At 41.2% G+C, this 24,562-nt stretch overlaps 1 protein-coding gene, 1 long non-coding RNA gene and 1 pseudogene across 2 annotated transcripts in view; 1 reads left to right on the top strand and 2 right to left on the bottom strand.

The window, feature by feature from the left end:
- The window catches only part of trim24 (tripartite motif containing 24), a 30,320-nt gene extending 27,485 nt beyond the window's left edge, over positions 1–2,835 (top strand). The window contains exons 16-19 of the mRNA XM_077235273.1: positions 330–462; positions 569–643; positions 1,211–1,357; positions 2,293–2,835. Of these exons, the coding sequence (XP_077091388.1) occupies positions 330–462; positions 569–643; positions 1,211–1,357; positions 2,293–2,625 (688 nt within the window). The 3' untranslated portion in view covers positions 2,626–2,835. The remainder of the gene's footprint in view (positions 1–329; positions 463–568; positions 644–1,210; positions 1,358–2,292) is intronic.
- A 10,862-nt stretch (positions 2,836–13,697) lies between these two features.
- On the bottom strand, positions 13,698–14,323 carry LOC143741499 (uncharacterized). Its single transcript, XR_013205087.1, has 2 exons — positions 14,191–14,323; positions 13,698–13,772 (listed from the first exon to the last, which is right to left on the bottom strand). It is a non-coding gene; the product is annotated as an uncharacterized LOC143741499 (long non-coding RNA).
- Positions 14,324–16,623: 2,300 nt separating this feature from the next.
- LOC143742399 (uncharacterized) lies at positions 16,624–17,844 on the bottom strand (annotated as a pseudogene).
- Positions 17,845–24,562: the final 6,718 nt, after the last annotated feature.

Below are 24,562 nucleotides of genomic sequence, written 5' to 3'. Positions count from 1 at the left end.
TTCCATCAAGAGGTGTATACATTTTTGGTCAAGATCTTGTATTGCACTATCAAAATTCCTCTTAAACCCTCTACCACCCCCAGCTCCACCTGTCAGGATCTGCTATAAGATGTTTGTACGTCTATTTATGCAACATATACCTTACACGCTCACAGCAGTGTGTCTGTGTATCTGTCGGCAGTAATAAGTCCATACTTGCTCTGAAGTAGCAGCAGTAGCGCAGCAGATCTATTTCACCAAGACCAAATACATTAACATTGAATTGTTTAAGCATGTTAAAGGATAAGATGGAGTTGTCATGATTGAAATATGTATGTGTGTATCTTTAGTGGTGAGTGGTATTGTACATTCTGCCGTGACCTCACCTCACCTGAAATGGAGTATAACGTCAATGCTAGCGGAGAATCAAACAGTGTGAAGCAGGATCCAGATTCTGAGGCTTTCACTCCTGTGGATCGAAGAGTATGGACTATTTTTAATTCAGTTCTGCTTTATTTTTAAAAATAAGTTTTTTTAATTATTTTACTTTTAACTTTTATAATGGCTGCATTTATTTGTGTCCATGCAGAAATGTGAGCGACTGCTGCTTCGTCTTTATTGCAATGAGCTCAGCACAGATTTTCAGGAGCCTGTAACTCCATCGGTAAGATCATCCATCTCACGTAGCATTCTACATGCATGAACTAGATTGGATTGATTTTAATTGAGGAAACTGGTGGGATATGTTGCACAATAAAAATGAAGCCTATTTTATGAAAACTAGTGAGTTTTTTTTTTGGATGGGGGGTTGCATTGTGACCATTTTCATGATAATAAAGCATATTTTACCGTCAGAAATCTCAGTAGCCCATTGTAATACAGAAAATAATTATTAATTCTTATTAATGTACAATTGAATCATTTTCATTAAGTGTTAAAATTGTATACATTATGGTAGTGTTTTTCCACTGCCTTCAATTTATCCTGATTTCATTAAATAATTAAATAAATCATTGTGTTTGGAATCAGATTTTTTAATTGTCATAAAAATGTCAAATCACAATACTAAAATATACAATTCATTTCCATCAAATGGAATAGTTTCTTTGGTTTTTCTTCAGAATTTGGGTTGAAATGGCACAGACAGGCTCACTAGGGTTTGAATCAAAGCTTCCATTTTAAATAAGGACTGTTTTCTGTTCTGACCCTGGTTCACTCTTCACATTTGCAGTCGATGCCAGAATACAATGAGATCATAAAGATGCCAATGGACCTGTCTGTGATTAGAAGCAAACTCAGGGACAGCAGTTATAAGAGCACTGAGGACTTTGTTGCGGACGTCAGGTTGATTTTCAAAAACTGTGCAACTTTCCACAAGGTATGATGACTTGCAAGTTAACATATTAACTTCAAGATATGTCCCCCTGAAACTAGATTGTGCTTGGTGAAAACTAGGGGTGTGACGATATTCTGAGCTCATGACACGAGAAGATACACGATATCGGGTTCACGAGAACAAGACAGGAAAATATTTTAAAGGAACACCATATTTAAGAATTCTTCAATGGCATAATATGAATGGAAAAAGTATTTTATTCGACTGAAATTCACAAAATGCAAAACATTGCAGGTGCATTTTACTTATCATTTAACCCTCTAGGATGTGTTCTAATATTGATTAAAAAGTTGTTAGACATGTTTTTTATAAGAAAGCATGTATGGGAAAAGCGTGAATCATCATGAATATTGGTGTTTCACACCTGGGAAGACAAATGCCCTCCCCTAATGGCCTTATCAGGTGGGACCGTGAGGGAACTAGAACAAAGAATGTGAAGAAAAAATAATTGCTTTTTGATTGTTTCTATTTAATTAACAAGCCAAATATACATAACGAAAGACAAAAAGGCACATTGAGCACACTGATCTAAATACAGTGACTTGAACAGTCGCACACCTTTGTCACACTCATCAGTGGGGGTTTGACTCATCAGTCATAATGGTTAAAATTGAACATATGAATATGAATATCATGTGATTTTTATAATTAGTATTATTTATATATATATATATATATATATATATATATATTTATATAAGGAATGAAAGTCATTGTTAATAGATAAGTGATGAGTGTTATAAGTGTTGAGCAGTTAACCAAAACCCACTTGAATGTAAATCTCGGCTATGATCAAATAAGTGATAAATACTTTAACATAGTTAACGTTTTTAAGATTAAAAATAATCAAATAATCAAAAGTGCCTCTAATTGAAGAACACGTGACATCTAATGTTGTGTATTCACGCTGTTTGTAGGAGGACACTGAAATGGCCAGTGTGGGTGCTAATCTGGAGAGTTACTTTGAGGAACTGTTGAAGCTCTTGTATCCAGACCGGACGTTTCCTGGCGTAAAGGAGGAGAGCATTGCTTCTTTGTGTCCTGATGAATCAAGTCCCTTATCTAAGACTCCTCCACAAGACACTTCCCCAGTAGAGGAGGCTGCGAGACCCTCTGGTGAAGATCTCCCTCAGGAGGAACCGCACACTAAAGACGTTGAGGAGAAGCAAGAGAACTTGAGCTCTCCTGCAGGATCCAGTCCTGTAAATGCTGAAACGGACAGTAATGCGACTAAAGAACCAACTTCCTGAAATAATCTACCTTGTTTTTCCTCTAAAGACTGGATGGTGACATGCACTTTTCTAGAGCAGGAAATAGCTGATTCAATTGCAATAATTATACTGTATATTTTAATTGTTTTAAGCATTTGGAAAACAAGCTAAAAAACATACAAAAAATGTATTATATCAATGCAGTGTGTAATATAGGCACAATAAATATCTGAAATATGTCCCATCAAATTTTCATTTTGTTGATGTGCAGTAAGAAAAGTGAAATTAAAGATGCATTCAATTTACTTTTAAATTATAGTTCTCTCAAAAATAAAAAATAATTTTTATTTAGTTATTGTCTATTTGATTACACTATTTTAAGGTGATGTTACTGTGTAATTACACAAATTAAATATTAAGTAATATTAACTACATGAACTTATATAGGGTTAAGGATAGGGTTAGTTACTTGTAACTATGCATAATTTACAGTTATTATTATAGTAACTACACCTTAAGATAAAGTGTTACCATTTTTTTTTAATTTAGTTATTTTTCTATCGTTCAAGAGATTTACTTGTTAATTTCATCAAGGGGAAGCAAATAGTTATTTTTAATCACCAAACCAATGAAGGTTTTTGGCATGTGTCAATAATCACAAAATGCATATTATTATTTGTGTCCTGGCTGATTAACTCAAAAGTTGTGTAATAACATTTGTTTAGAGTTTAGTTGGCTAAATATGGCATGGCTGAGTTAGCCTCTTGTACCTAATTGCTTTTTATTAATTTATTAATTTATTTTTATTCATCGGTTACTCCAAGGTCCAGAAGCATACAAATACTGCCTCAAACATTACAATGAGGGTAAAAAAGGGAGAAAAAGAAATACATAAAAAAATAATATTATGTCAGGTAGAACAGTAAATATACACAGTAGAGTAGGGAGTCAGGTGAGGTTATTGACATAAGAGGTGTGCCAAAGAGGTGTCCATATCAAGACTGGTTGCCCACTGAAGCTATGCAGGGCTGAGCTTGGTCAGTACCTGGATGGGAGACCTCCTGAGAAAACCAGGTTGCTGCTGGAAGAGGTGTTAGTGAGGCCAGCAGGGGGCGCTCACCATGTGGTGTGAGTGAGTCCTAATGCCCCAGTATAGTGATGGGGACACTATTCTGTCAAAGAGCACCGTCCTTCGGATGAGACTTTAAATTGAGGGTTCTGACTCTCTGTGGTCATTAAAAATCCCAGAATGTCCTTCGAAAAAGAGTAGGGGTGTAACCCTGCATCCTGGCCAAATTTGCCCCTTGACCTCTGTCCATCATGGCCTCCTAATCATCCCCATAAATTGACTGATTGGCTTCATCACTGTCTCCTCTCCACCAGTAAGCTGGTGTGTGGTAGGCTTTCTGGCGCAATATGGCTGCCGTAGCATCATCCAGGTGGATGCTGCACATTGCTGGTGGTTGAGGAGATCCCCCCTTCCATGTAAAGCGCTTTGAGTACCTTGAATAGCACTATATAAATGTAATGAATTATTATTATTATTAGAAAGTATTCTCGTTGTTTGATAAACTTAAGATTGAGCCACTGTAGCCACTTGGACTATTTTAACGATGTCTTTAATGACTTCGGGGCTGGCAAAATTCAATCCCTGAAGAAGCCTATGGAGGAGTATGGAGGAATGATCCAGCTCTCAGATTTCATCAAAAATATCTTAATTCGTGTTCCGAAGATGAACGACGGTCTTACGGGGCTGGAACAACATGAGGGTGAGTAAATACTTACAGAATTTTCATTTTTGGGTGAACTAACCCTTTAATGTGTGTGTTTTTGGTGTTTATTTTTGAGTAGCAAGAAATACTATTTTTAGCTGCTGCATCCTATGCCGAACTTCTATCACTATAAAAAAAAATAAAAAAATGTTTGAGTATTCTGTGTGAATAACACCTGAACTGGCACTTTTAAATATGCTTGCTATCTACCTAGTCATTTCATGTTCCACAGTAGGTCTTACTGACTGCAGCATCTGGCTCTGAGTCTGACCCTGTCTTGTATTTTCCTCAGGGATTACTCTGGCCACCAAGGACATTAAATGTTGTGCTGCTTCGGTTACAGCACGTTGGTCATACTGGGAAAAAAAGGTTTAGGTGGAAAACACTAGTATTATAATACTGACCAAAACAAACTGTCAACTTATTAATTTGTAGAAATAAGCTAATAGCTTACCTACGGTTGTGACCTGCCTGGTTGGCTTTCAATTCTGCCATTAAGACAAAGAAAATAACTCAAATTCTATGTAAAACATACAACAACTATACATGCAATACACTGTTAAAATACAATCCATGTGGCTAGATCAATGTACACACACTCTCACACACATATACATACATATTATACAGTACTGTGCAAATGTTTTAGGCACATGAGTATTTTCACCCTCAAAAATAGATGTTAAATATCAGTGTAACTTTACATTTCCAAACATGCATTTAGCCATTAATTGTAATAATCCAGTGAGATGTTCATATGCACAATGGCCTTCATTTATCATTCTTGCGTAGAAACGGGCGTATATGTTGTCGTAAGATTCTGCTTACACTCCTCTCACCGCCTGATTTATGAAGCTGTACGTACCTTTGAAATCCAGGTGTACGCAATACCTGCCCTTGATAAATCCCGCGGCTGAAAACGATCGTCATTAGAATAACACGCCCCTATATATTAAAGTATCCGCTTCCCCAACGCCCTCATTTTACACCATGGCCACACGGAAGACGGCAAAGAGGAGACACTTCTCTGGAGATCGAGACCATCACCATCATGAAAAATTATTATTAAATCAAACAACAATATTGTTGATGATAAATTCAAAGTTAATTGTATTTTTTTTTTCAAAACGCTATAAATCCATCCATTTTTTGTCTAAAAAAACAACAACAAAAACAACAAGAAGAGAACATGCAACATAATCAGGGATTCATACTATAAATTAATATAAATTAAATAAGTGCAACTGCATGAAATAAATAAAAGCCAAACAAAATAAATAGTAAAATAAATTAAATAGTAAAAATAAAATAAATATTTCCAATGTCACGTTCCAATATTGTCCACCACATAAAACAAATAATTTAAAAATAACACACAAATACAGTCCTTAAATACAACAATGTTAAAAATACATTCAAATCATTTAGTAACACATTTAGGCTAATAGTAATTTGTGCCGAACTTGAAAAAAGTAATGATAACAATATTCAGGCCTACTATTAGGCTACGTGTTGTAGCCATTAACTAAGTGCATTTAGTTTCATATTTGTTAAAAAAATAATAATGATATTTTTTCCCCACCTATGTTGATTATGAAAAGTGAACATAGGCTAAGATAGGATGCGCAATATATCGGGAGACATGCTCAGACATGATTTTGGCCACTTAATTAAGTTTTGTTTTGTAGAAAGCCTTTCTTTAAAGTGAATTTCGTTTTGTATAAATTGTATCTTGATTTTAATATTTTTTTCATCAACCAATTGCCTGGATTTAATAAATAAGAAGCAAATAGCAGATAATATAATCATGAAGGCGCGGGCGCGGTCCCTTGAATTGCACGTGAACTGGAGCGCATCTCATTACAAATTAACCGAAACTCAGTATATGCCTCACAGACATGAGAAATATATCTATAGAGAAAGCTTGAAATGTCTTTAAACGAAACAATTATAAACGAAAATAAATAGGCTACTCTCTCTATAGGCGCGTTCACTACGGAGATGGTGATCATCAATTTCATCTTTGCAGACACAACACTAGTTTATTAATAGAAAAAAAATACAAATTTATTTTTAAAAATGGCGTTTATCGCGTTTTGGAAAAGAGCTCCTCATATCTTTTAGTTTGTCAGTGCGTTTTGTGGTGTTAGGAATTGTTTTTCTGCGCATTTCCGCACTAACTCAAAACGTGCGTACATGTACACCACCTCCTGACCTGGCGTAGGATTTGAGCCAACGTCCATATTGATAAATATCAAAGTCACCATGGTTTTGGGTGTACGCCAGGTGTACGCTGGAAATTTGGTGTACGCACTTTTGATAAATGAGGGCCAATGAGTCTGACAACAGCCGGAATAATCTGATTTCACCATCATTGATGAGTCTTTCTGGGATTACATAAAGAAACAGAAAAAAACTGAGACAGACTAAATCCAGAAGAACTGTGGCAACGTCTCCAAGGTGATGCAATTCTGACACACTACAGCGAAATTACCGATGAATAACTGACTTTAAACTATTTTTGGGTGAAAATACTAACGTGCATGACACCGGAGGAATCTTATTATAACGTTGGTTTCTTGAACTAATGGCGGGTCTAAACCAGGACTAACGTTATAGGAACTAACGTTACCAGTGACATTAGTGCACGCTGATTGGCCAAAGTCATGTAAGTACAGAATATAGCCTATATAGCTGTATTTACTCCAGAAACTAACTATACGAACATCGAAAATAGTGGCCTCTTAACCTTTAAAGATACGCTGAGAAAATCCAATGTGATTATGTATGTCTGCTCAGATAGCAACATTGGACATCAATCACACAGCAAACGGTAACGTTACTATTTGGTGTTTGCTAATACAATCTAGTCAGTGGTAACACTAACTACAGACTGGTCTATCCGACGCAACGTATTTAAATGGGACAGCATAAGAAGAGAGAATCATTCAGTTCACTTGTCACTGTATATGACATTAAATTATCTTACTTACCCAGTGGTGCAAAAAGTGGGTATGCGCTATATGATGGGCGCCATGGGGGGATCATGGTGGCGCCAAAGTGATGGTTAAAAAAAATAAAAAAATAATTGGATTTATAATAGTTATATAAATTTATGTAAATGTTTTATAAGTTAAATATAAAAAAGTTATATACATTTTAGAGGACTACAGGCTAGAGTAGATTCTATCATACAATTACAATTATGAGCACAATTTGAGCAGATTCCATCACTCAAAAGATTCCATTATACAATTTATTTTGACATAGGGTAATATCGCGAGGGGGCGCGTGAGCACTGAGTGAGCAGCACAGGAGTGAGTTGTCGTTGAAACTCGAAAAAGATGGATAAAGCGAAAAAGCTGTCGGGGGCTAAAAATAAAAAAAGAAAGAGGGAAAAGGAGATGGCATGAAAAAGGGATGCGAAAGCAGCTAAATAAGTGGATGGTGAAAGGCAACAGGTATGATTTAAAGTGTAACGTCTCTGCTTGGAGGAGGCTTGCAAATATTCATGTTAACAGACTAGCGTTTGCTAACACTGGGAATGTAGCAGCCAGAATATGTACCTAGCTAGCTTAGAATATGCAAAACCGAGGTTGCTGAGCTGAAAACTGAAAAATATAAGGTAGCATGTACAATAAATGACAATAATTGGAAAACAACTAACGCAATATCTCTGGTTTACCATGGTAGCATAGATTTGCTACCAAACTTGGAGGCTTGCAAATATTAATGTTAACAGACTTGCAAAATTGTTGCTGCTGCATACCCCTCTAAAGCCCCGTTCACACCGCCAGCGACACGCAGCGACAAAGCGACATGATCCCATTCATTTCAATGGAGCGCTGGCGACCTCCGGCGACACGAGCGACATTGACCGTTGGCGACAGAATGTGGGCGTGTCAAGCGACAAGAGACAAGCGACAAAAGTTGATTTCAACTTTATGCAAATGAGAAGCGATTTTCGCGAAGGACAACCAATAGGAAAGAAGCCTTTTCAGTGGAGCTCACTTCACCGTCTCGAGTGCAGGCAAGACAGAAGAGTTCGAGGATGATTACACTGTTTAATATGATTTGACTGTAACCACATATATGGATATAATAAAATGATGCATGGAAAAGAAACTGTCGACAGTCTCAGTGAGTTTAATTCATACATTTATAGTTCGAGTTGTCTAATTTTATGATGCAAGTTTAGTACTGCTGCAGTTCATTTTACAGTTTCCCCTGCATTGTTTTGACTATTAGGGACAAGAAAATTGATTATTTGTCAAATTCGAATGACGTTTTAGTAATTTATGACAGTATGAGTGAGTTTAATTTGTTGATTGATCGATCGTTAATCTAGTAAATTATTTAATCCACTGAACACTGCTATGGTAATATAAAAACACTCTCCCAACAGCATATACTGTTTCTTTTTAGCCTAATTCCTAGTCAAATTAAAATTGTATAGTTGTATATATCACTTGTGATGGTTTTGTATAGATATGGCCAGACGTGCAGTCTACCAATAACATTAGAGCGACAGCACTACGAACGCCCACAAGAGACATCACAGAACAGAGCCTTGCGACATACAGCGACAAAGTCGCTGGCGGTGTGAACGGGGCTTAACACTCGGTGGTTTCGCCCCTGTACTTACCCAGTAAACGACCTGTTGCTCGCCATTCTAGAAGTTCGCTCGCTTTTCTCTCAGACAGACTGGCGACGATGATGGCAGGCAGCAGCAGCGGTGGGAAACTGTGGTGGGCGTGGCCAACCTGTCTCTTCAATCGAGGGTGACCAATAGAAAAAGGCCTTTCATCTGGAGACCGCCCACTGAGGTACAGCTTCACGCGCAAGCAAAACTTATCAACTCGCAAGCAAAAAATTTCAACTCGAAAAGCAAAATATTTACACCCGCAAAAAAGACAGAAGAAAAGAGAGCAAAATGAGTGGGTTTGTGATGAAAATAACAAACCCACACAAAATGAAAATGAAGTGCACAAAAAAAATTAAAAAAGTTTTCAAAAGGTTACACTGCACTGCAAATAATTTTATCAACTTCTTTATTGTTGACCCTTTAGAATACTTTTTTTGCACTCTTTTATTTTTTTTATTACAAAATAGTTAGCTTTACTCTCAAACACAGTGTTTAATTGAATTAAAAAGACACAAAGGAAACTCCATAAATAAACGTTAGCCAATACAAACATATTTATAGAAAATAGTTGACAATGAATAGACAGGAGTCCAATAATAGCAAAACGAATCACTTATTCTGAAAAGAATATCAATAAATTAGACGAATCCGACATAATGAGGGCTGTGTTAACAGTAAAACGTCCGCAATTTAACGAATTTTAAAAACACGGATGGATAATAATACAAAAATGCTTTCTGACATTTTGACAGAAAAAAACATAACCAAGAACAAAATTCAAACTTAGCCCGTCAATTTTCATTTTACAATTATCTTCTCTCTCTGTGTGCGCGCGTCAGTGTTTGTGAGAGAGATCTTGCGCAGCACTGCTACAATAGTAGGCTACTTTGTTTAATCCATAAGTAACTAACGAGCTAATTTTCATACAAAATAAATATGTAACATAATTGACCCTTTGCAGGCAGCTTGATTAACAGGTGATCTGACCAATCATACTTCGCCATCCGCCATTTTGTCCGACAAAGCAGTCAGGAGAGTTTGTAGATTAACATGGGAGGATTTGAACTTGAAAAACTGAATATACTGACGCCTTTCCGCGGTTAAAACAACATTCCTTCTAATGTTCATTCATGTTTATTTGATGCTATAAATGAACTAGAAGGAAGAGATGATCGGTTCACGAGCAGCTTTAACTGAGGCTCTACAGCGATCTGTCACGACACATTAAAGAGCCACAAAACGGTATTTATTGTTTAAATTTATTTTTTAAAATGACCAAATTTGAAAGGGGAGACTTTGTTTAATATCAAAAGTAACCGACAAGTAACCTGGTCTGTCCTGTCTGTCACCGTATTGTCAGTCTCCTCTCTGATCCGCGATGTATTTTTCACTGCGTGAGAACATGGTGTGTGCGTGAGAGCGGCGTAGCTTAGCGGACATAGCGACAGTAACTAAGGGGGGAGGGTCTTTGCGAAGGGTCAATTAGGTACTTAGGTTATTATTAACACAATAACGTCACATGAAGGCAACGTTTCTCAATCCTGAGAATGAATAAATAACGTCTGTTTCTCCAGACTCGCGCTTATCAGTAATCGCTCTTATCAATTTGCTGTTGATTGATTTGAGGACTGCGCGTGAACAAAGGCGCGTGAACATAGGCACGTCACCAGGTTTTTGCGTAGTTTAGAGTGACAGATCCTACCAGCGTGCTTTGAGGTCAAAATTCGTATCCGCTATGCAAAATGCATACAGGTTGGCAGGTCTGCATGTACTAGTGTCAAAGGCACAAGTATTGCAAAAACAATAGATCAACACCAGTGATGCGCGGGTTGATCCAAAATGAGCGGGTGCCTGCGGTCAGCCGCAGTCCCCCGCGATTACGAGTCATCCAAATATATTTTTAATGATATTCGGGTCGTGGTCGGTCGGGTCGTTTGAAATAAAGATGCCAATTAAACCTTTGTAATTTATATAGTACTATACACAATTTTCTATGAAATACATAGGCATACACTTTATTGGCTGAATAACTGGCGCGAAGATGACGCACGAGGCACAAGCTCAGTCTGCAGGTAGAGATGGAGGCGGCAAGAGAAAAGGTGAAGACTGGGGAGTGGAAGCTCCGCAAATACACAAATAGAAAGAGCAAAGTGTGGGAGACATTTGCCGAAATAATGAAAGATGATGACCAAAGTGCTGGCTTTGTCATGTGTACTTCTTGCGATTCTATTTACACATTTGATAGCCACAAAACTGGCACGACCAACATGGCGCGTCACAAGTGAGGCCCCGGGAAGCCATCACAGCCCAATAGAGCAGCGTCAGGCCAACCCAGGCCACAAACTATAGATGCCTATATGCGCCCTGACCACACGAAAATTCCTCTTCAAGTGAAGAGTAAATTTGTGGATTATTGCGTGGAATTTTGTTGCACAGATCTGCGCCCCTTTGATATTGTTTCGGGGGAAGGTTTTAAGAAAGCGGCCCAGGGTCTCATCAACATTGGAGCACGTTATGGCTCAGTCGACGCAAATGGAGTACTTCCTCATAGGCAGACAGTCTGTGATCGAGCTAAAAAACAGGCCATGGTCAAGAAAGAAGCCTTATCCGAGGTTCTGAAGTCAGCGGTGCATGAAAATGGAGGGGTTGCAATAACGACTGATATGTGGACTGATGATTTTAACAGAAGGTCGTACTCTGTCTTGACGTGCCATTATATCATAGAGGATTGGAAGCTGGCAAGCCGTGTTATGTGCACAGTGGAATTCGATTGCACATTGCCCAAAACAGCAATCAACATCCACAAACAGATTAATGAGCAGCTGTGTTCTTACGGGATCTCATTTGATCAAGTGGTGCTCGTGAGTGACCAGGGCTCTAACATTAAAAATTGCCCTAAAAAATGATCACTGGATACTATGTGCAGCCCATGTTCTGAACACAATTCTGAAACATACGTTCAGTCGATCTGACATTGAGGAGGTAAAGGAGATGATTGACGCGTGCAAGGGCATTGTCAAATATCTTAAAAAAGCCAGTTCAAGCACAGCTCTCCCACATGGCTTAGTCCAAGAGTATGAGACTCGTTGGAATAGCAAAATTGATATGCTCAAATCTGTGAGCAAGCAATACAGGGGAATTAACGAGCTACTCGAAATGCAGGGGGCAGTCAGAGCGCATGGAAGGCGTATATCAAAACACGCTCACAACTGTGATAGATTTCTGGGAGCCTTTTAAGAAAGCATCTGAGGAGTTGCAGGGAGAGGAATACCCGACACTGCATTTAGTGATGCTGTGGTTTTACAAGCTGGGTGCACACTGCCAACCAGTCTCCCAGAGTACATGGTTTTGCTCAGTACGTGCGCACTTGCTCTACTCCATCAAAAGTTAATCCTCACAGACACACACAAAATCTTCCTCTTCCTCTGCCCCCGCTACAAAAGTCTCAAAATGATGACCGAGACTGAAAGAAAACATCTCCACATAACCGTTGGCAACCACATATACCCTGTGTCTTTTGAAGCCGCGGACTCTCCTGAGACTTCAAGCACTTCAGCACCATGGACCTCTACAGGCGAGGGTAAGTGGCTGCGTTATTAATGATAAATGGGATATTTCAATTTAATGCTGGTAAATGACATTATTGACAAATGCTATTTTACCTTCCATAGACGTCACTAGCGAAAGTCAGAGAGAGAAAAGACCTAGAGTGGACTTCGCTGAATGGGCCGATGATGCTGCTTAGCGAGGCGAGAAGAAACCGTCTCAACCCAGGGACGGTTGATTCAATATTATTTCTACACAGCGCGAGCAAAGCTAAAACTAAGTAGGCTAATCTTCTGTTTTAGGCCACCAACGGCAACTTATAGCCCATTTAAGCCCAAGTTAGGCTTACTGTATCTGATTTAGGTTCCTGTGTTAGTTTTATGGATATAATTGGGTAGGCTAAACAATGCAGCCTATTTTATTTTCTTATACAAATGCATATTTTACGTCTATCTTGTATTAGGCTTTTTTTTTTTTTTTTTTACCAACAAGTGGCAGCCTTTAACCTTCTTTTTAAGCCCAGGTTAAGTTTACTGTGTGTTTCAGTTTTACTTTCATGGGTATTTGTGAACATTTATTTATGGATATTATAGCCTCAGCCTTTGGCTAAGAAGTTAGCCTACCTGTTTTTGTTAGTCTAAAATGCTTTAATAAAGACTTTATTAACATATTCAATGCCTGCATTTTGTGCTTGTGAGAGCTTCAATTGGGCATCCACGTGGCGAAATAGCCTAAGCCTACTAATACAAGTGGGAAATCCTTTTTACCTTTTGAATGTTGAGCGTTATTAACTTTTGAATAAATGCTGACGCGGGACAAAATGCCAGATTTTCCGACATGTTGAATTGAGCAATGCCATTGTACCATTTTAATAGGCTTTTAAACGCATATAGCTCAGTAATGTCAGTTTTATGTATTTTTTGTATTTGTATTTTTTTATGTATGTGTCCCCCGCACCCCTAGATCCTACGTCTATGGCCCAATGACGCTACGATGAGCATTTACTACTTTTAAAAAATGCGGGTCAGGAAGCAGGTCGGGTACAATATTTTCTTTCTTTTTTTTCGGTCCGAGTTGCGGGCAGGTCAGTTGAAAACGTCGGTCGGGTGCGGGTTGTTTATACATTGACCCGTGCATTACTGATCAACACTACCTGTCGTACTTCCTTGCAGCAAAGATTTTCAGCCGCGCTTGGCATTTTGATACAGTTCCCACACGTGCACCTAAAAAAATTGCCAATTAAAGCCTGTTTTATGCTTCTACGTCGAATTGACGACGTACCCCTGCAGACCCCTCTGCGTCGCCGCGAACCCCTCCGCCGTAGCTCGACGTGCACCTCCAAAAAATTTTAACTACGCATCGAGGCGACGCAGACCACAAGGGCTGTGATTGGTCAGATGCACCGCGATGCAACTCAACCTGACGCAGAACCATAAAACGACCACGACGCCGTAGGAGTGACGGCGTAGCTACGCCGTGGAGTTGACGCAGACGCATAATGAGGCCTTAATTCGTTTAATACTTGCGTTACGAAAGCAAAATGAATCCGATTACAGCACATCACTTCTCAGACATTATTACTCCGATTATGCATGTTCCATTGGCCTGAAGTGCCATAAACTACGGTACATTGACACTTACCATTGGGAAAGGTCCTGCTCCAGTCGTGTTTCTGATTGGGTTTCTGGTTCATCGGCATCTCTGGACGTTTCCTCTTCGGACTCTGGCTTGAATTGATAAGGCAAAATTGATGCCATGTCTGTTCATATACTGTATAAAGAATGGTTAACTACGTCACGACGCAGAGCATTCTGGGTAGCGGCGGCCATCTTTTAGGACACAGCTGTTGTAACGTAGGTAAACAAACACACTTGGACTGTGCAAAGATCAAGCACAAGGTTATCTACCAAGATAAGCTGAACAAGGAAGCAAAGGAGCGCTAGTTGGGTTCAGGACCCGGAGATTTATAAACTCAACGACCAGGTAGGTAGGTAATCACCACGCACCAGACACACCTCTCTGTCACCATACTAAACTCAACAACAAAACAGCAAGTTAAACTCTGCGTCGTATATTTATTTTCTTTTTTTACTTAGGAAACATCTTGGTTAAGTTCTTTACTTTTATTGAATGTAATTTCCAGGCGAAACGCTGTTGTTGTTGTTGTTTCTGCACTGTTCTAGACTAGTTTCTGTACTAAATCAGAATCAGGTTTATTTCCAGGTAAATTTTCACATACGAGGAATTTACCTTGGTATATTGGTGCTTAACCGTACACATAAACATAAATAAAGAACTAGTAAAGAGATCAAAAGTGCATGTCTACAAAACATTATACAGGAGATTTGACTATAAATTTACAACTATTTTCACTGGTGTGTAAATGTGAAGGCTATTGGAATATATATACATATATAATTAATTTAATGCTTATCAGTGTTATTTATGTCTTAGGTTTTGCACTCTCAACGCCTCAATGAACCTCCACTCAAGCCATGGGTGATCCTTAATACCAGTGGGCAAGTGGAGTGTGCAAACTGCACATGCATGGCTGGCATAGCAGAGTCTTGCACACATGTTGGGGCCCTCCTGTTTAAAATTGAAGTAGCAGTGCGGATACGGGGTACCAAGACAGTCACTGATGTTCCAGCCTACTGGATGATGCCGAGTAGTGTGGACAAGGTCCAAGCTGAGGTGGGATACAAGATTGACTTCTCCTCTGGCGCAGCTAAGAAGAGGGCGCTCGACAAGTGCATCAGTGGAGAGAGCACAATGTTATGGATACAGACTCGTGTTGGTTGCACAAGTCCGTGTGGACACACGACGACACTTTCAAACTTGTCACCCCTGCTTGAAATTTTGCATACTCACAGCAAGGCTATTTGCCTTTCTGGAATGGAGGGCTACTACCAAAATTATGCAGACCCTGTTAAGCCACGTGTAGTCCCAAAGTCCCTACAGCACCTTCGTGACCCAGGGAAGGATGGATGTGAACTGCCTGTCCTGCAGCAGCATTGTGAGGGCCTCACACACATGGTAGCAGTAACAGAGGCACAGGCGGTTGCAGTGGAAGCTCAGACAAGACAGCAGCATCGATCCCCTGCCTAGTACACATCAAGAGCAGGAAAAATAACAGCTTCCAACATCCATGCCGTTGTGTCCAGAGGTGTTGCCAGACCAGCTTTGTCAACTGTGAGGAGGGTGTGCTGCCCCAAAAAAACAGCATCCACAGCTGCCATCAAATAGGGGATAGACCACGAGGAAGAAGCAAGGCAGACCTATGTCACACTGACAGCTTCCCAGCACGATAACCTGAAAGTGGAGCAATGTGGTTTTATCATAAATCCATCATTTCCAGAGGTTGGGGCATCACCTGATGGGCTCATTCACTGCAGATGTTGTGGGAAAGGCTGTCTGGAAATCAAATGCACATATAAGCACGAAAACAACTCCATCCTGCAGGCCTGTACAGATGACAGCAACTTTTGTCTTCAGCTAACTGATGGGAAACTAAACTTGAAGAAGACACACAAGTATTACAGCCAGGCTCAAACTCAGATCTTTGTCCACAGGTCAGGGTTTTGTGACTTTGTTGTGTGGACACAGCGAGACTGTGCTGTGGTTATTATTATTATTTTACCTGTTATATTTGCACTACATTGTTATACTGCAGGTCCTGTTATACATGCCTATTAGTTCTTTTACCTGTTATATTTGCACTACATTGTTATACTGCAGGTCCTGTTATAAGTGCCTATTAATTATTTTACCTGTTACACTGCAGGTCCTGTTATAAGCGTCTTTAAGTTATTTTACCTGTTACACAGCAGTTCCTGTTATAAGTGCCTTTAAGTTATTTTACCTGTTACACTGCAAGTTTTGTTATAAGTACCTATTAATTGTTTTGCCTGTTATATTTGCACTACATTGTTACCGTGAAACATATTTACTTCAGCATTGCACTAAGTTCATGTTATGTGACATAAATAAAAAGACTTAGAATTGACGTAGTTTTCCATAATTTATTTACACATGGTATGCAACATTTGCAGTTCATACGGTTTATGTCATGTTTTATGGTTTCACGACAACACTAGGGCACATATTAGTCAAGGCACAGCACACAGACACAATCTTGTCAAGGAAAATCATGTCATCATCTTCACATGGGAGCACCATGCTCACAGGTATCGTCTCACTTAGTATGGTGTACTTGGTGCGTACACATCCAATCACCCTCTCCACATGGACCCTGAGGTGAGCTATCTGCCTTGTCTCCTCCACATCTTTTGCATCCAACTGGCAGCGTCCTCTTGTGAATGCAGGGATTTTCACTTTTGCACACATTAATCCGACGCTGTCCCTGATGTCAAATCCCCGATCCGCCAACACCAAGTCTCCGGGTAATAATTTATTAAGAAGGCCTCTGTTCTCAGTCACATGCTTGTCACTGACATGACCTCCCCATCCTTTGGAAATTAAAGAGTTAGCTCCCTGTGGTGTAATGCTAATAAGATACTTGAGGGTGTGCCTGTGTTTGTAGTGAGAAAATGTCTGTGCTCTAGCTTTCAGATTTGATGCTCTTTCAATGTTAATTTCAAAGCAGTCCACAATAACTGATTGTTATTGTGTAATAACACGATTGCCAAAAGCCTCAACAAACTGATGTGGCATGCTACCTTGCAAGCAATGTCGCTCAGGCCAGTGCACCAAAGGGCTAAGGTGTGTAAACATTGTAGCTATGGTGGAAACAGTCTTTCGGTCTATGCAGAAGATGTGTGCAATGTGCTGGATTGGCAGATTCAGCCTCAGGCGCATCAGGGTTAAGAGGAGCATCTGAAAAGGCGAAAGTTTTCGGACAGTCTGTGGCATGCAAGGAAGAAGCTGCTGCAGCAAGCCCATCAAAACAGCAAAACATGGAAGCCCAGCGTAGTACGTTACCTTCAGGTCATCATCTTTAAAGAAATGCTCATCCATCTTCTTTTGGGAGAGCTCTTCCTTCAGTATCCTGTTCTCCTCCAGCAAGCGGTTAATTTCAGCACGCCTGTGGCTACAAAAACTGCATTCCTGCTGTTCTCTGTTGTTATCCTCCTGTGCAGTGTCATCCACTTGTGAACTCTGTGCAGCTTCATCTGGAGTTGCAGCGTCATCCACTTGTGAACTCTGTGCAGCTGGATCCAATGGTGTTGCAGGTGAAGTGTTGTTCCCTGTCAGAGCTTGCTGTCTCTTCGTCCTCCGATTAAAACGCTGTGTGTGTGTGTTTTTGACTTCTGTGTGGCCAAGGTGTGATGACATTACCCAGTCGGTATGACACTCCAGCATTTCATAGGCTGGTTTGCCTGAAAAAACAAAACAGAATTTCTTTGACAAGTGCAGTGCCCGTCTAAAACAGTCCGATTGATTAGTCTGTGCTTGCAGTTGTCTGGATACCTGCTCATCCAAATAACTTCACATTCAAGTGTAAAGTTGATCGGATGAATCGTTACAGATACATAACTTAACAGTTACATACTTTATAGAGATTCCTTCCTTTATAGGTAGCTTAATTTTATAGATGCAGCCAGCTAACTTAGTTTTGCATAGTTAGCTAGTTACTGCTCTTTCGTAATTGAAGTTAATGTTACCGTTGTTGTGTTGTAACTAGTTTTAACTAACGTTACTGTTAGCTAAATTTGCACAACTAAGTTAACTGGCTGCATAGCTATAAAATTAAACTCAACTAAGCTAAACTAGTTGCAACCTTGCCCTGTCCGGTTGCTGGATTGCAATTAGTTTAACTAGCTAACTTTGCACAACCGAGTGCTGGCTGCATAACGTTAGCTACAAAATTAAGTTTGTATGGGCAGCTAGCGGTAACCTAATAACAGTTAAAGGTGTTGTAATGATAAATTACCTGAGTGAATATGCCATGAACACACGAACATGTGTCGGGAAATGTTGCTGAAGGTCATGTTTATCCGTCTGACAGCTGCTACCCATGCCATGCGACGCCTCTTTGTTAACTCTGCGACTTGAGTTCCATTGCTTTGCTTCCAAGCGGGAAATCGGAAAAATCGTACTCCATTTGTGTACTCCATAATACAGCATGCGTTCACCATTCTGTCGTGTTTCTGACAAAACTGTTTTTTGTCATTGCATGCATGTAAAACTGCTGTTGGGGACTCCCAAAACAATATTAGGCACATTTTAAATGCCATAATAGGTGCCCTTTAAAAAATGTAACAGGTTGGATTAGAGAACGTTTAATTATGTGAAAAGAGTATTATGCTACATGGAAACAGCTTGTTCTCACATCTCCTTTGCATAGAGTTGATCGGGTTGTTGATTGTGGACTGTGGAATGTTGGTCCACTCTTCTTCAATGGCTCTGCGAAGCTGCTGGATTTTGGCAGGACCTGGAACACGCTGTCGTATACGCCGATCCAGAGCATCCCAAACATGCTCAATGGGTGACATGTCCGGTGAGTATGCTGGCCATGCAAGAACTGGGATGTTTTCAGCTTCCAGGAATTGTGTACAGATCCTTGCAACATGGGGCCGTGCATTATCATGCTGCTACATGAGGTGATGGTCGTGGATGAATGGCACAACAATGGGCCTCAGGATCTCGTCATGGTATCTCTGTGCATTCAAAATGCCATCAATAAAATGCACCTGTGTTCGTTGTCCATAACATACGCCTGCCCATACCATAACCCCACCACCACCATGGGCCACTCGATCCACAAGGTTGACATCAGCATACCGCTGAACCAAACAACGCCATACAAGCTGTCTGCCATCTGCCCTGTACAGTGAAAACCGTAATTCATCCGTGAAGAGAACACTTCTCCAAAGTGCCAGACGCCATCGAATGTGAGCATTTGCCCACTCAAGTCGGTTACGACAACGAACTGCAATCAGGTCGAGACTCCGATGAGGACAACGAGCATGCAGATGACCTTCCCTGACACGGTTTCTGACAGTTTGTGCAGAAATGATTTGGCTATGCAAACCGATTGTTGCAGCAGCTGTCCGGGTGGCTGTTCTCAGACAATCTTGGAGGTGAAGATGCTGGATGTTGAGGTTGCTTGGATGTACTGCCAAATTCTCTGAAACGCCTTTGGAGACAGCTTATGGTAGGGAAATGAACATTCAATTCAACAGCTCTGGTGGACATTCCTGTAGTCAGCATGCCAATTGCACGCTCCCTTAAAACTTGCGACATCTGTGGCATTGTGCTGTGTGATAAAACTACATTTTAGAGTGGGTTTTTGTGGCCAGCCTAAGGGACACCTGTGAAATAATCATGCTGTCTAATCAGCATCTTGATATGCCACACCCGTGAGGTGGATGGATTACCTCGGCAAAGGAGAAGTGCTCACTAACACAGATTTAGACAGATTTGTGAACAATATTTGAGAGAAATAGGCCTTTTTGTGTACATAGAAAACAAGTGTTAGATCTTTGAGTTCAGCTCATGAAAAATGGGGGCAAAAACAAAAGTGTGGCGTTTATAATTTTGTTCTGTGTATTATGATAGCCAACAATCTTACGTTTAGAGCAATGTAGCAAGAATATACACTGTGTAACTTTTTGTAATAATAGTTTACCAATACATAAAGGCTTTTTTTAAATTACGGGGTGCATATCAGTACATTTATACAGAATCTCATATCACTGACTCGGAAACCTTTATTTAAAAAAACAACTTATTTAAAAACAGATTTACAACACTTCTTATTCGTTTAAAACTAGTTTTTTTTCTTTAGATCAAAATTTCATTTCAAATGCTCAAGTCCTCACTTTGTCTTTTACCTTCATGTCATCCAAGATGTTTACGACTTTATTTCTTTAGATGTCCACACTAAATAAATAATAAAAAATCTCTGCTAATGCAAGCTCATGGGTTCCTAAAAGTTGAAGCATCAAACAGCACATACAGCAATAACAACTTTAATTTACAGCCCACAGATGTCACACTTACCCTGTAACTTAATAGAACTAGAGTATAATTCCCCAGTATATACATACTGTATTTGTCATGTATTTGTTTTTCAATGTGCATGCTCATAATTCATTAAATATGGCTTGATATATTTGACCTATCATAATGGTAGAATAGGTACCACTTAATTCTAAAATACTTACAGTATAAATAATTTGTTAATTTTCCTGGTTGTTACCCCTTATTTCCCCAACTTTACATATTGTTCCAGTATACCTACATGTACGTACTTTACAGGTACACTATAATTACTGAAAGGTACGCTGTAAAATCGTTTTACTTATGCAGTACTTTCCGGGCTGTAATCAAACAAGATTTGTGTTAATTACCAAATTACAAGGGAACTTTTCTTTTACTTTTCTTTAATAAGGGGCAACAGATCACTTTCTGTTGTTATTCAGTTAGATTAGAAATGATTAAAGTATTATTTCTTTTAAGCATAAATAAAAAGCTGATTACTGGATCATCTACACAGAATATCCACATTGTAAACGTGAGTTTCTATCATTTCTTACCATTGTAGCAGAAAAGGGAAATAGTGCACCGCAACTTCAATCACTCCATTTGCTACCCTTCATGAAACCACATTCCTCATGTCCATTGACGTTGTTTGGTTCTACAATGTACCAATTTCGAAATTTAATTTTCTCATCCTGATAACACCACCGCTAGCTATTAATGTCATTGTAAAGTCCAATCCAGGCCATTTTAGACACATTATAAACTGCTTCCCATAGATTTGCTGAGTCTTCATTACTCTGAACAGTGGCCAGGTCAGTGTGATTCTTTCTGCAAAAAGCTCGTGCTTCATCCCAAGTCAAAGCCAGAATTGCGTGATATAAAGTCGAAATTGCGTGTTATAAAGTCAGAATTGGGAGATAAACTATTCTGAGAGGTCTTTTTTCCCATAGAATTGGACTTTATAACTCGCAATTGCGAGTTTATATCTCACATTTTTGAGAAAATATATCAGAATTGCGAGATATAAACTCGCAATTATGTGTTACAAAGTCAGAATTGCGAGATGTAAACTCGCAATTGTGAGAAAAAAAGTCAGAATTGTGAGATTAAAAAGTCGCAATTACATCTTTTATTTTTCATTCTGTGGCGGAAACGTCTCAGGTTACGACTGTCGATGACGCTTTGGGGAACGCCTCAGAAGTGACAGCTGTCTGAAATCACTATCAAATCACGGCAATCACATTGACTGGCGACAGCCCCGTGAATCATTAGCATGAATGATTAACGTGCGACCTGGAAGTATAAAAGGGCTTCTTGCAAACATGACAAATCACCATATCGTCTGAAGGGACTGTACGGTAAGCAAGCCCCGAGGCATGGCAGGGAGACGCAGTGTCTCTTTGCCTGTTCTCAGGGAACATAGGTTACAGTCGTAACCTGAGACGTTCCCTTTCGAAAGGGAACTCGCACTGCGTCGATGATGCTTTGGGGAACGATATACCAACGCCACCATGCTAAGGGAGTGCATGCCATGTGGCAGTGACAACTGTCAGAACCAGCAACTTCAAATGAAACGCTAGAACCACTCACCCTCAGGCACACTGGGCTGTCAGTGACTGCATTCCCTACGGTCATAGCCCTAGCTATCAGCCTTGCAGGAAAACCTTCATAAACATGATTAAATGAAAGGCCTACCTGGGCCTGCTCCGGACCTGGAACCACAGCTTCCAATTAGAAGGGGTCCCTTCTAGGGAATGTGGCTAGGGAACCCGAAGGAACCTCAGCCAATCACTATTCAGGGGAACGTACTCACCCCGAAATACCACGAGGACGGCCTGACCTGGCGTCAGTACATAGACACTTAGTCTGGCCACTTCCTGTCTGTCGGAAGACAGAGCCTCTGGACAGTTGCCTTAAGTAAGGCATCGGTTGGAGGGACTGCGAAGCTGGCAGTGAACCACTCGGCCCGGATCTCAGAGACGGGATATCCCGGAGAGTATGACTCAGCATAGTGCTTTCCAACCCTTGCTAGCGAGGGGATTTTCTGTGCTCGATCCGCGGATCAACCCAGTGTCTGTGTTTCAAAAAACTGAGGAGGCCTGTGAAGGCTTAAGGGCTGATCTAACTGGGAGGCCTCACGAGAGGCCTGCGACCAGCGACAAGCATAGATCTATCTGAGGGCTCGGAGGAGCCACAGCCTTACTAAAGAATATAGTCTGTATTATTCCATACAAGGGGCTGCAGAATCGCTCAGCCTACTGAAAACCCAAACAGAGCTCAAGGGGCGAAATACTCAGGGAAGTCAAACGGTCCCGTGGGCTGGACATAAAATCTATTTGAAGCTCTAGCGTCAGTCAACACTCTAAGTTAAGAATTCTATGAGAGAGAGACCAACTACTCTACCCTGAGGTGGCTAAATGCCCGAAGGCTAACACAGTTACCGTTCTGGCCACCTAACGGGAAACTTCAGGGCCCTAATAATCCAGGAAAGTTATTTTACCTTATTACCTTGACATGACCCCATAGCTCTATACAGGGAACGAGGAACTTATTTTTTAATCACAAAAATCTTTTCTCTTTGAAAAGACTAGTCAGCTCACCAGCGGTGTGCGAAGCGAGGACTCGCCAGATAGTTCTTTATGAACCTGCGGTCCGCCACTTTACATGCCTGAAAGGGGGGTTTCCACTAACCAAGCCTAGGTGGGCCATCAGAACGTTGTTCTCATCATAGGCCCGTCCCCAGGGCTGATGTAATGAACGCCTGGGGTCAGAAGAGAGGAGAGGGCAGATTTCGAGACCCTCCGGGGAGGTTATCCATCACCGACGCTGTGTGCGTTTGTGCTGGATAACCTCCCTCAAATCCCTCCTGTTGTGGGAGTCACGCCTCTTCTGCGCCCTGCTCCTCCTGGGAGGGAGCGCACGAGAGGCGATGCTTGCCCCGCTAGCCCTGCCTACGCTAGCCCTGCCCTAAGCCCTGCCGCGGACGCGGATCTCAGCGGTATACAGGTCTTAAATGCTGCTGAGCGGACCTTCGACTCCCTGAACTTCCCCACCACCGCCTCTACGGAGGTGCCAAAGAGTTCGGAAGACGATACCGGTGACTCGAGGAGAAAGGCCTTCTCATTCTCCCCGATGTCGGCAAGATTTAACCACAGATGCCTCTCCGTGGCCGCCATCGACCGATCGCGGCAGCGGTTTGCTTGGTGGCCCGGAGAGCAAGATCCGTGGTACGGCGCAGCTCAGCTACCGCTTCGGGGGACATTCCTGCACCCCGATTGAGATCCCGCAAAAGGTCGGCCTGGTATGCCTGCAACACCGCCATGGTGTGCAGTGCAGCACCGGCCTGTCCTGCTGCCGTGTATGCTCTGCCATTCAAACGAGCCATTGTTTTAAGCGGTTTGGATAGCAGGGTTGGAGCTTTCAGTGTCGACGCCCGCCCAGACACGAGATAGTTCACGAACGTCTCGTCAATGGGCGGCATCGACACATACCCATGCTCTATGATCCCCTCGACATCAGCGAAACTGCCCCGCTGATGTCGGTGGATACAGGCAGAGTATGAGTTCTTCCACGCCCTCTCGACCTCAGTGTGAAGGTCGGGAAGAAATGGAAGGCTCACCTGAGCTGGTGGTGTATGGCCGGGGAGAAACCGATCGTCGAGCCTACCGCGGGCGGTCTCTCCCCTAGCGCGTTGCCATGGCAGCTGCAGCCTGCCGGCAGCGCGCTCCATAACATCCACCAGCTCAGCATACACGGGACAGGATGGCTGAGGGGGTTCAGGATCTACCTGATTATAAACCTCCTCAGCCATCTCCTGCACGTCCTGAAGAGCAGCAACTGCAGGAACAGTCGGTGAATAATCTTCCCCATCGACCTGCAGTTTGTCCTCGTCAGCCGTCGAATCATCTGAGAGGTTTACAGGCTTCTCGAGGTGATCGACGACCTCCATCTGGGAGCCCCATGATTCAAGTCGCCGCGAGGCCTCGGCACGAGCGGACCATTCAAATGAGCTATTGAAGACGCTGGTCCATGAGGACCAGATGCTGAGCCCCCTTAACTCGAGAAG

The sequence above is a fragment of the Siphateles boraxobius genome, unplaced genomic scaffold (genome assembly GCF_051911475.1).
Source record: "Siphateles boraxobius isolate OS27281-9 unplaced genomic scaffold, OSU_SipBor_1 19, whole genome shotgun sequence".
Classification (NCBI taxonomy): domain Eukaryota; kingdom Metazoa; phylum Chordata; class Actinopteri; order Cypriniformes; family Leuciscidae; genus Siphateles; species Siphateles boraxobius.
The sequence above is the reverse complement of the archived record's forward strand: the minus strand, read 5'-3'. Positions and strand labels throughout refer to the sequence as shown.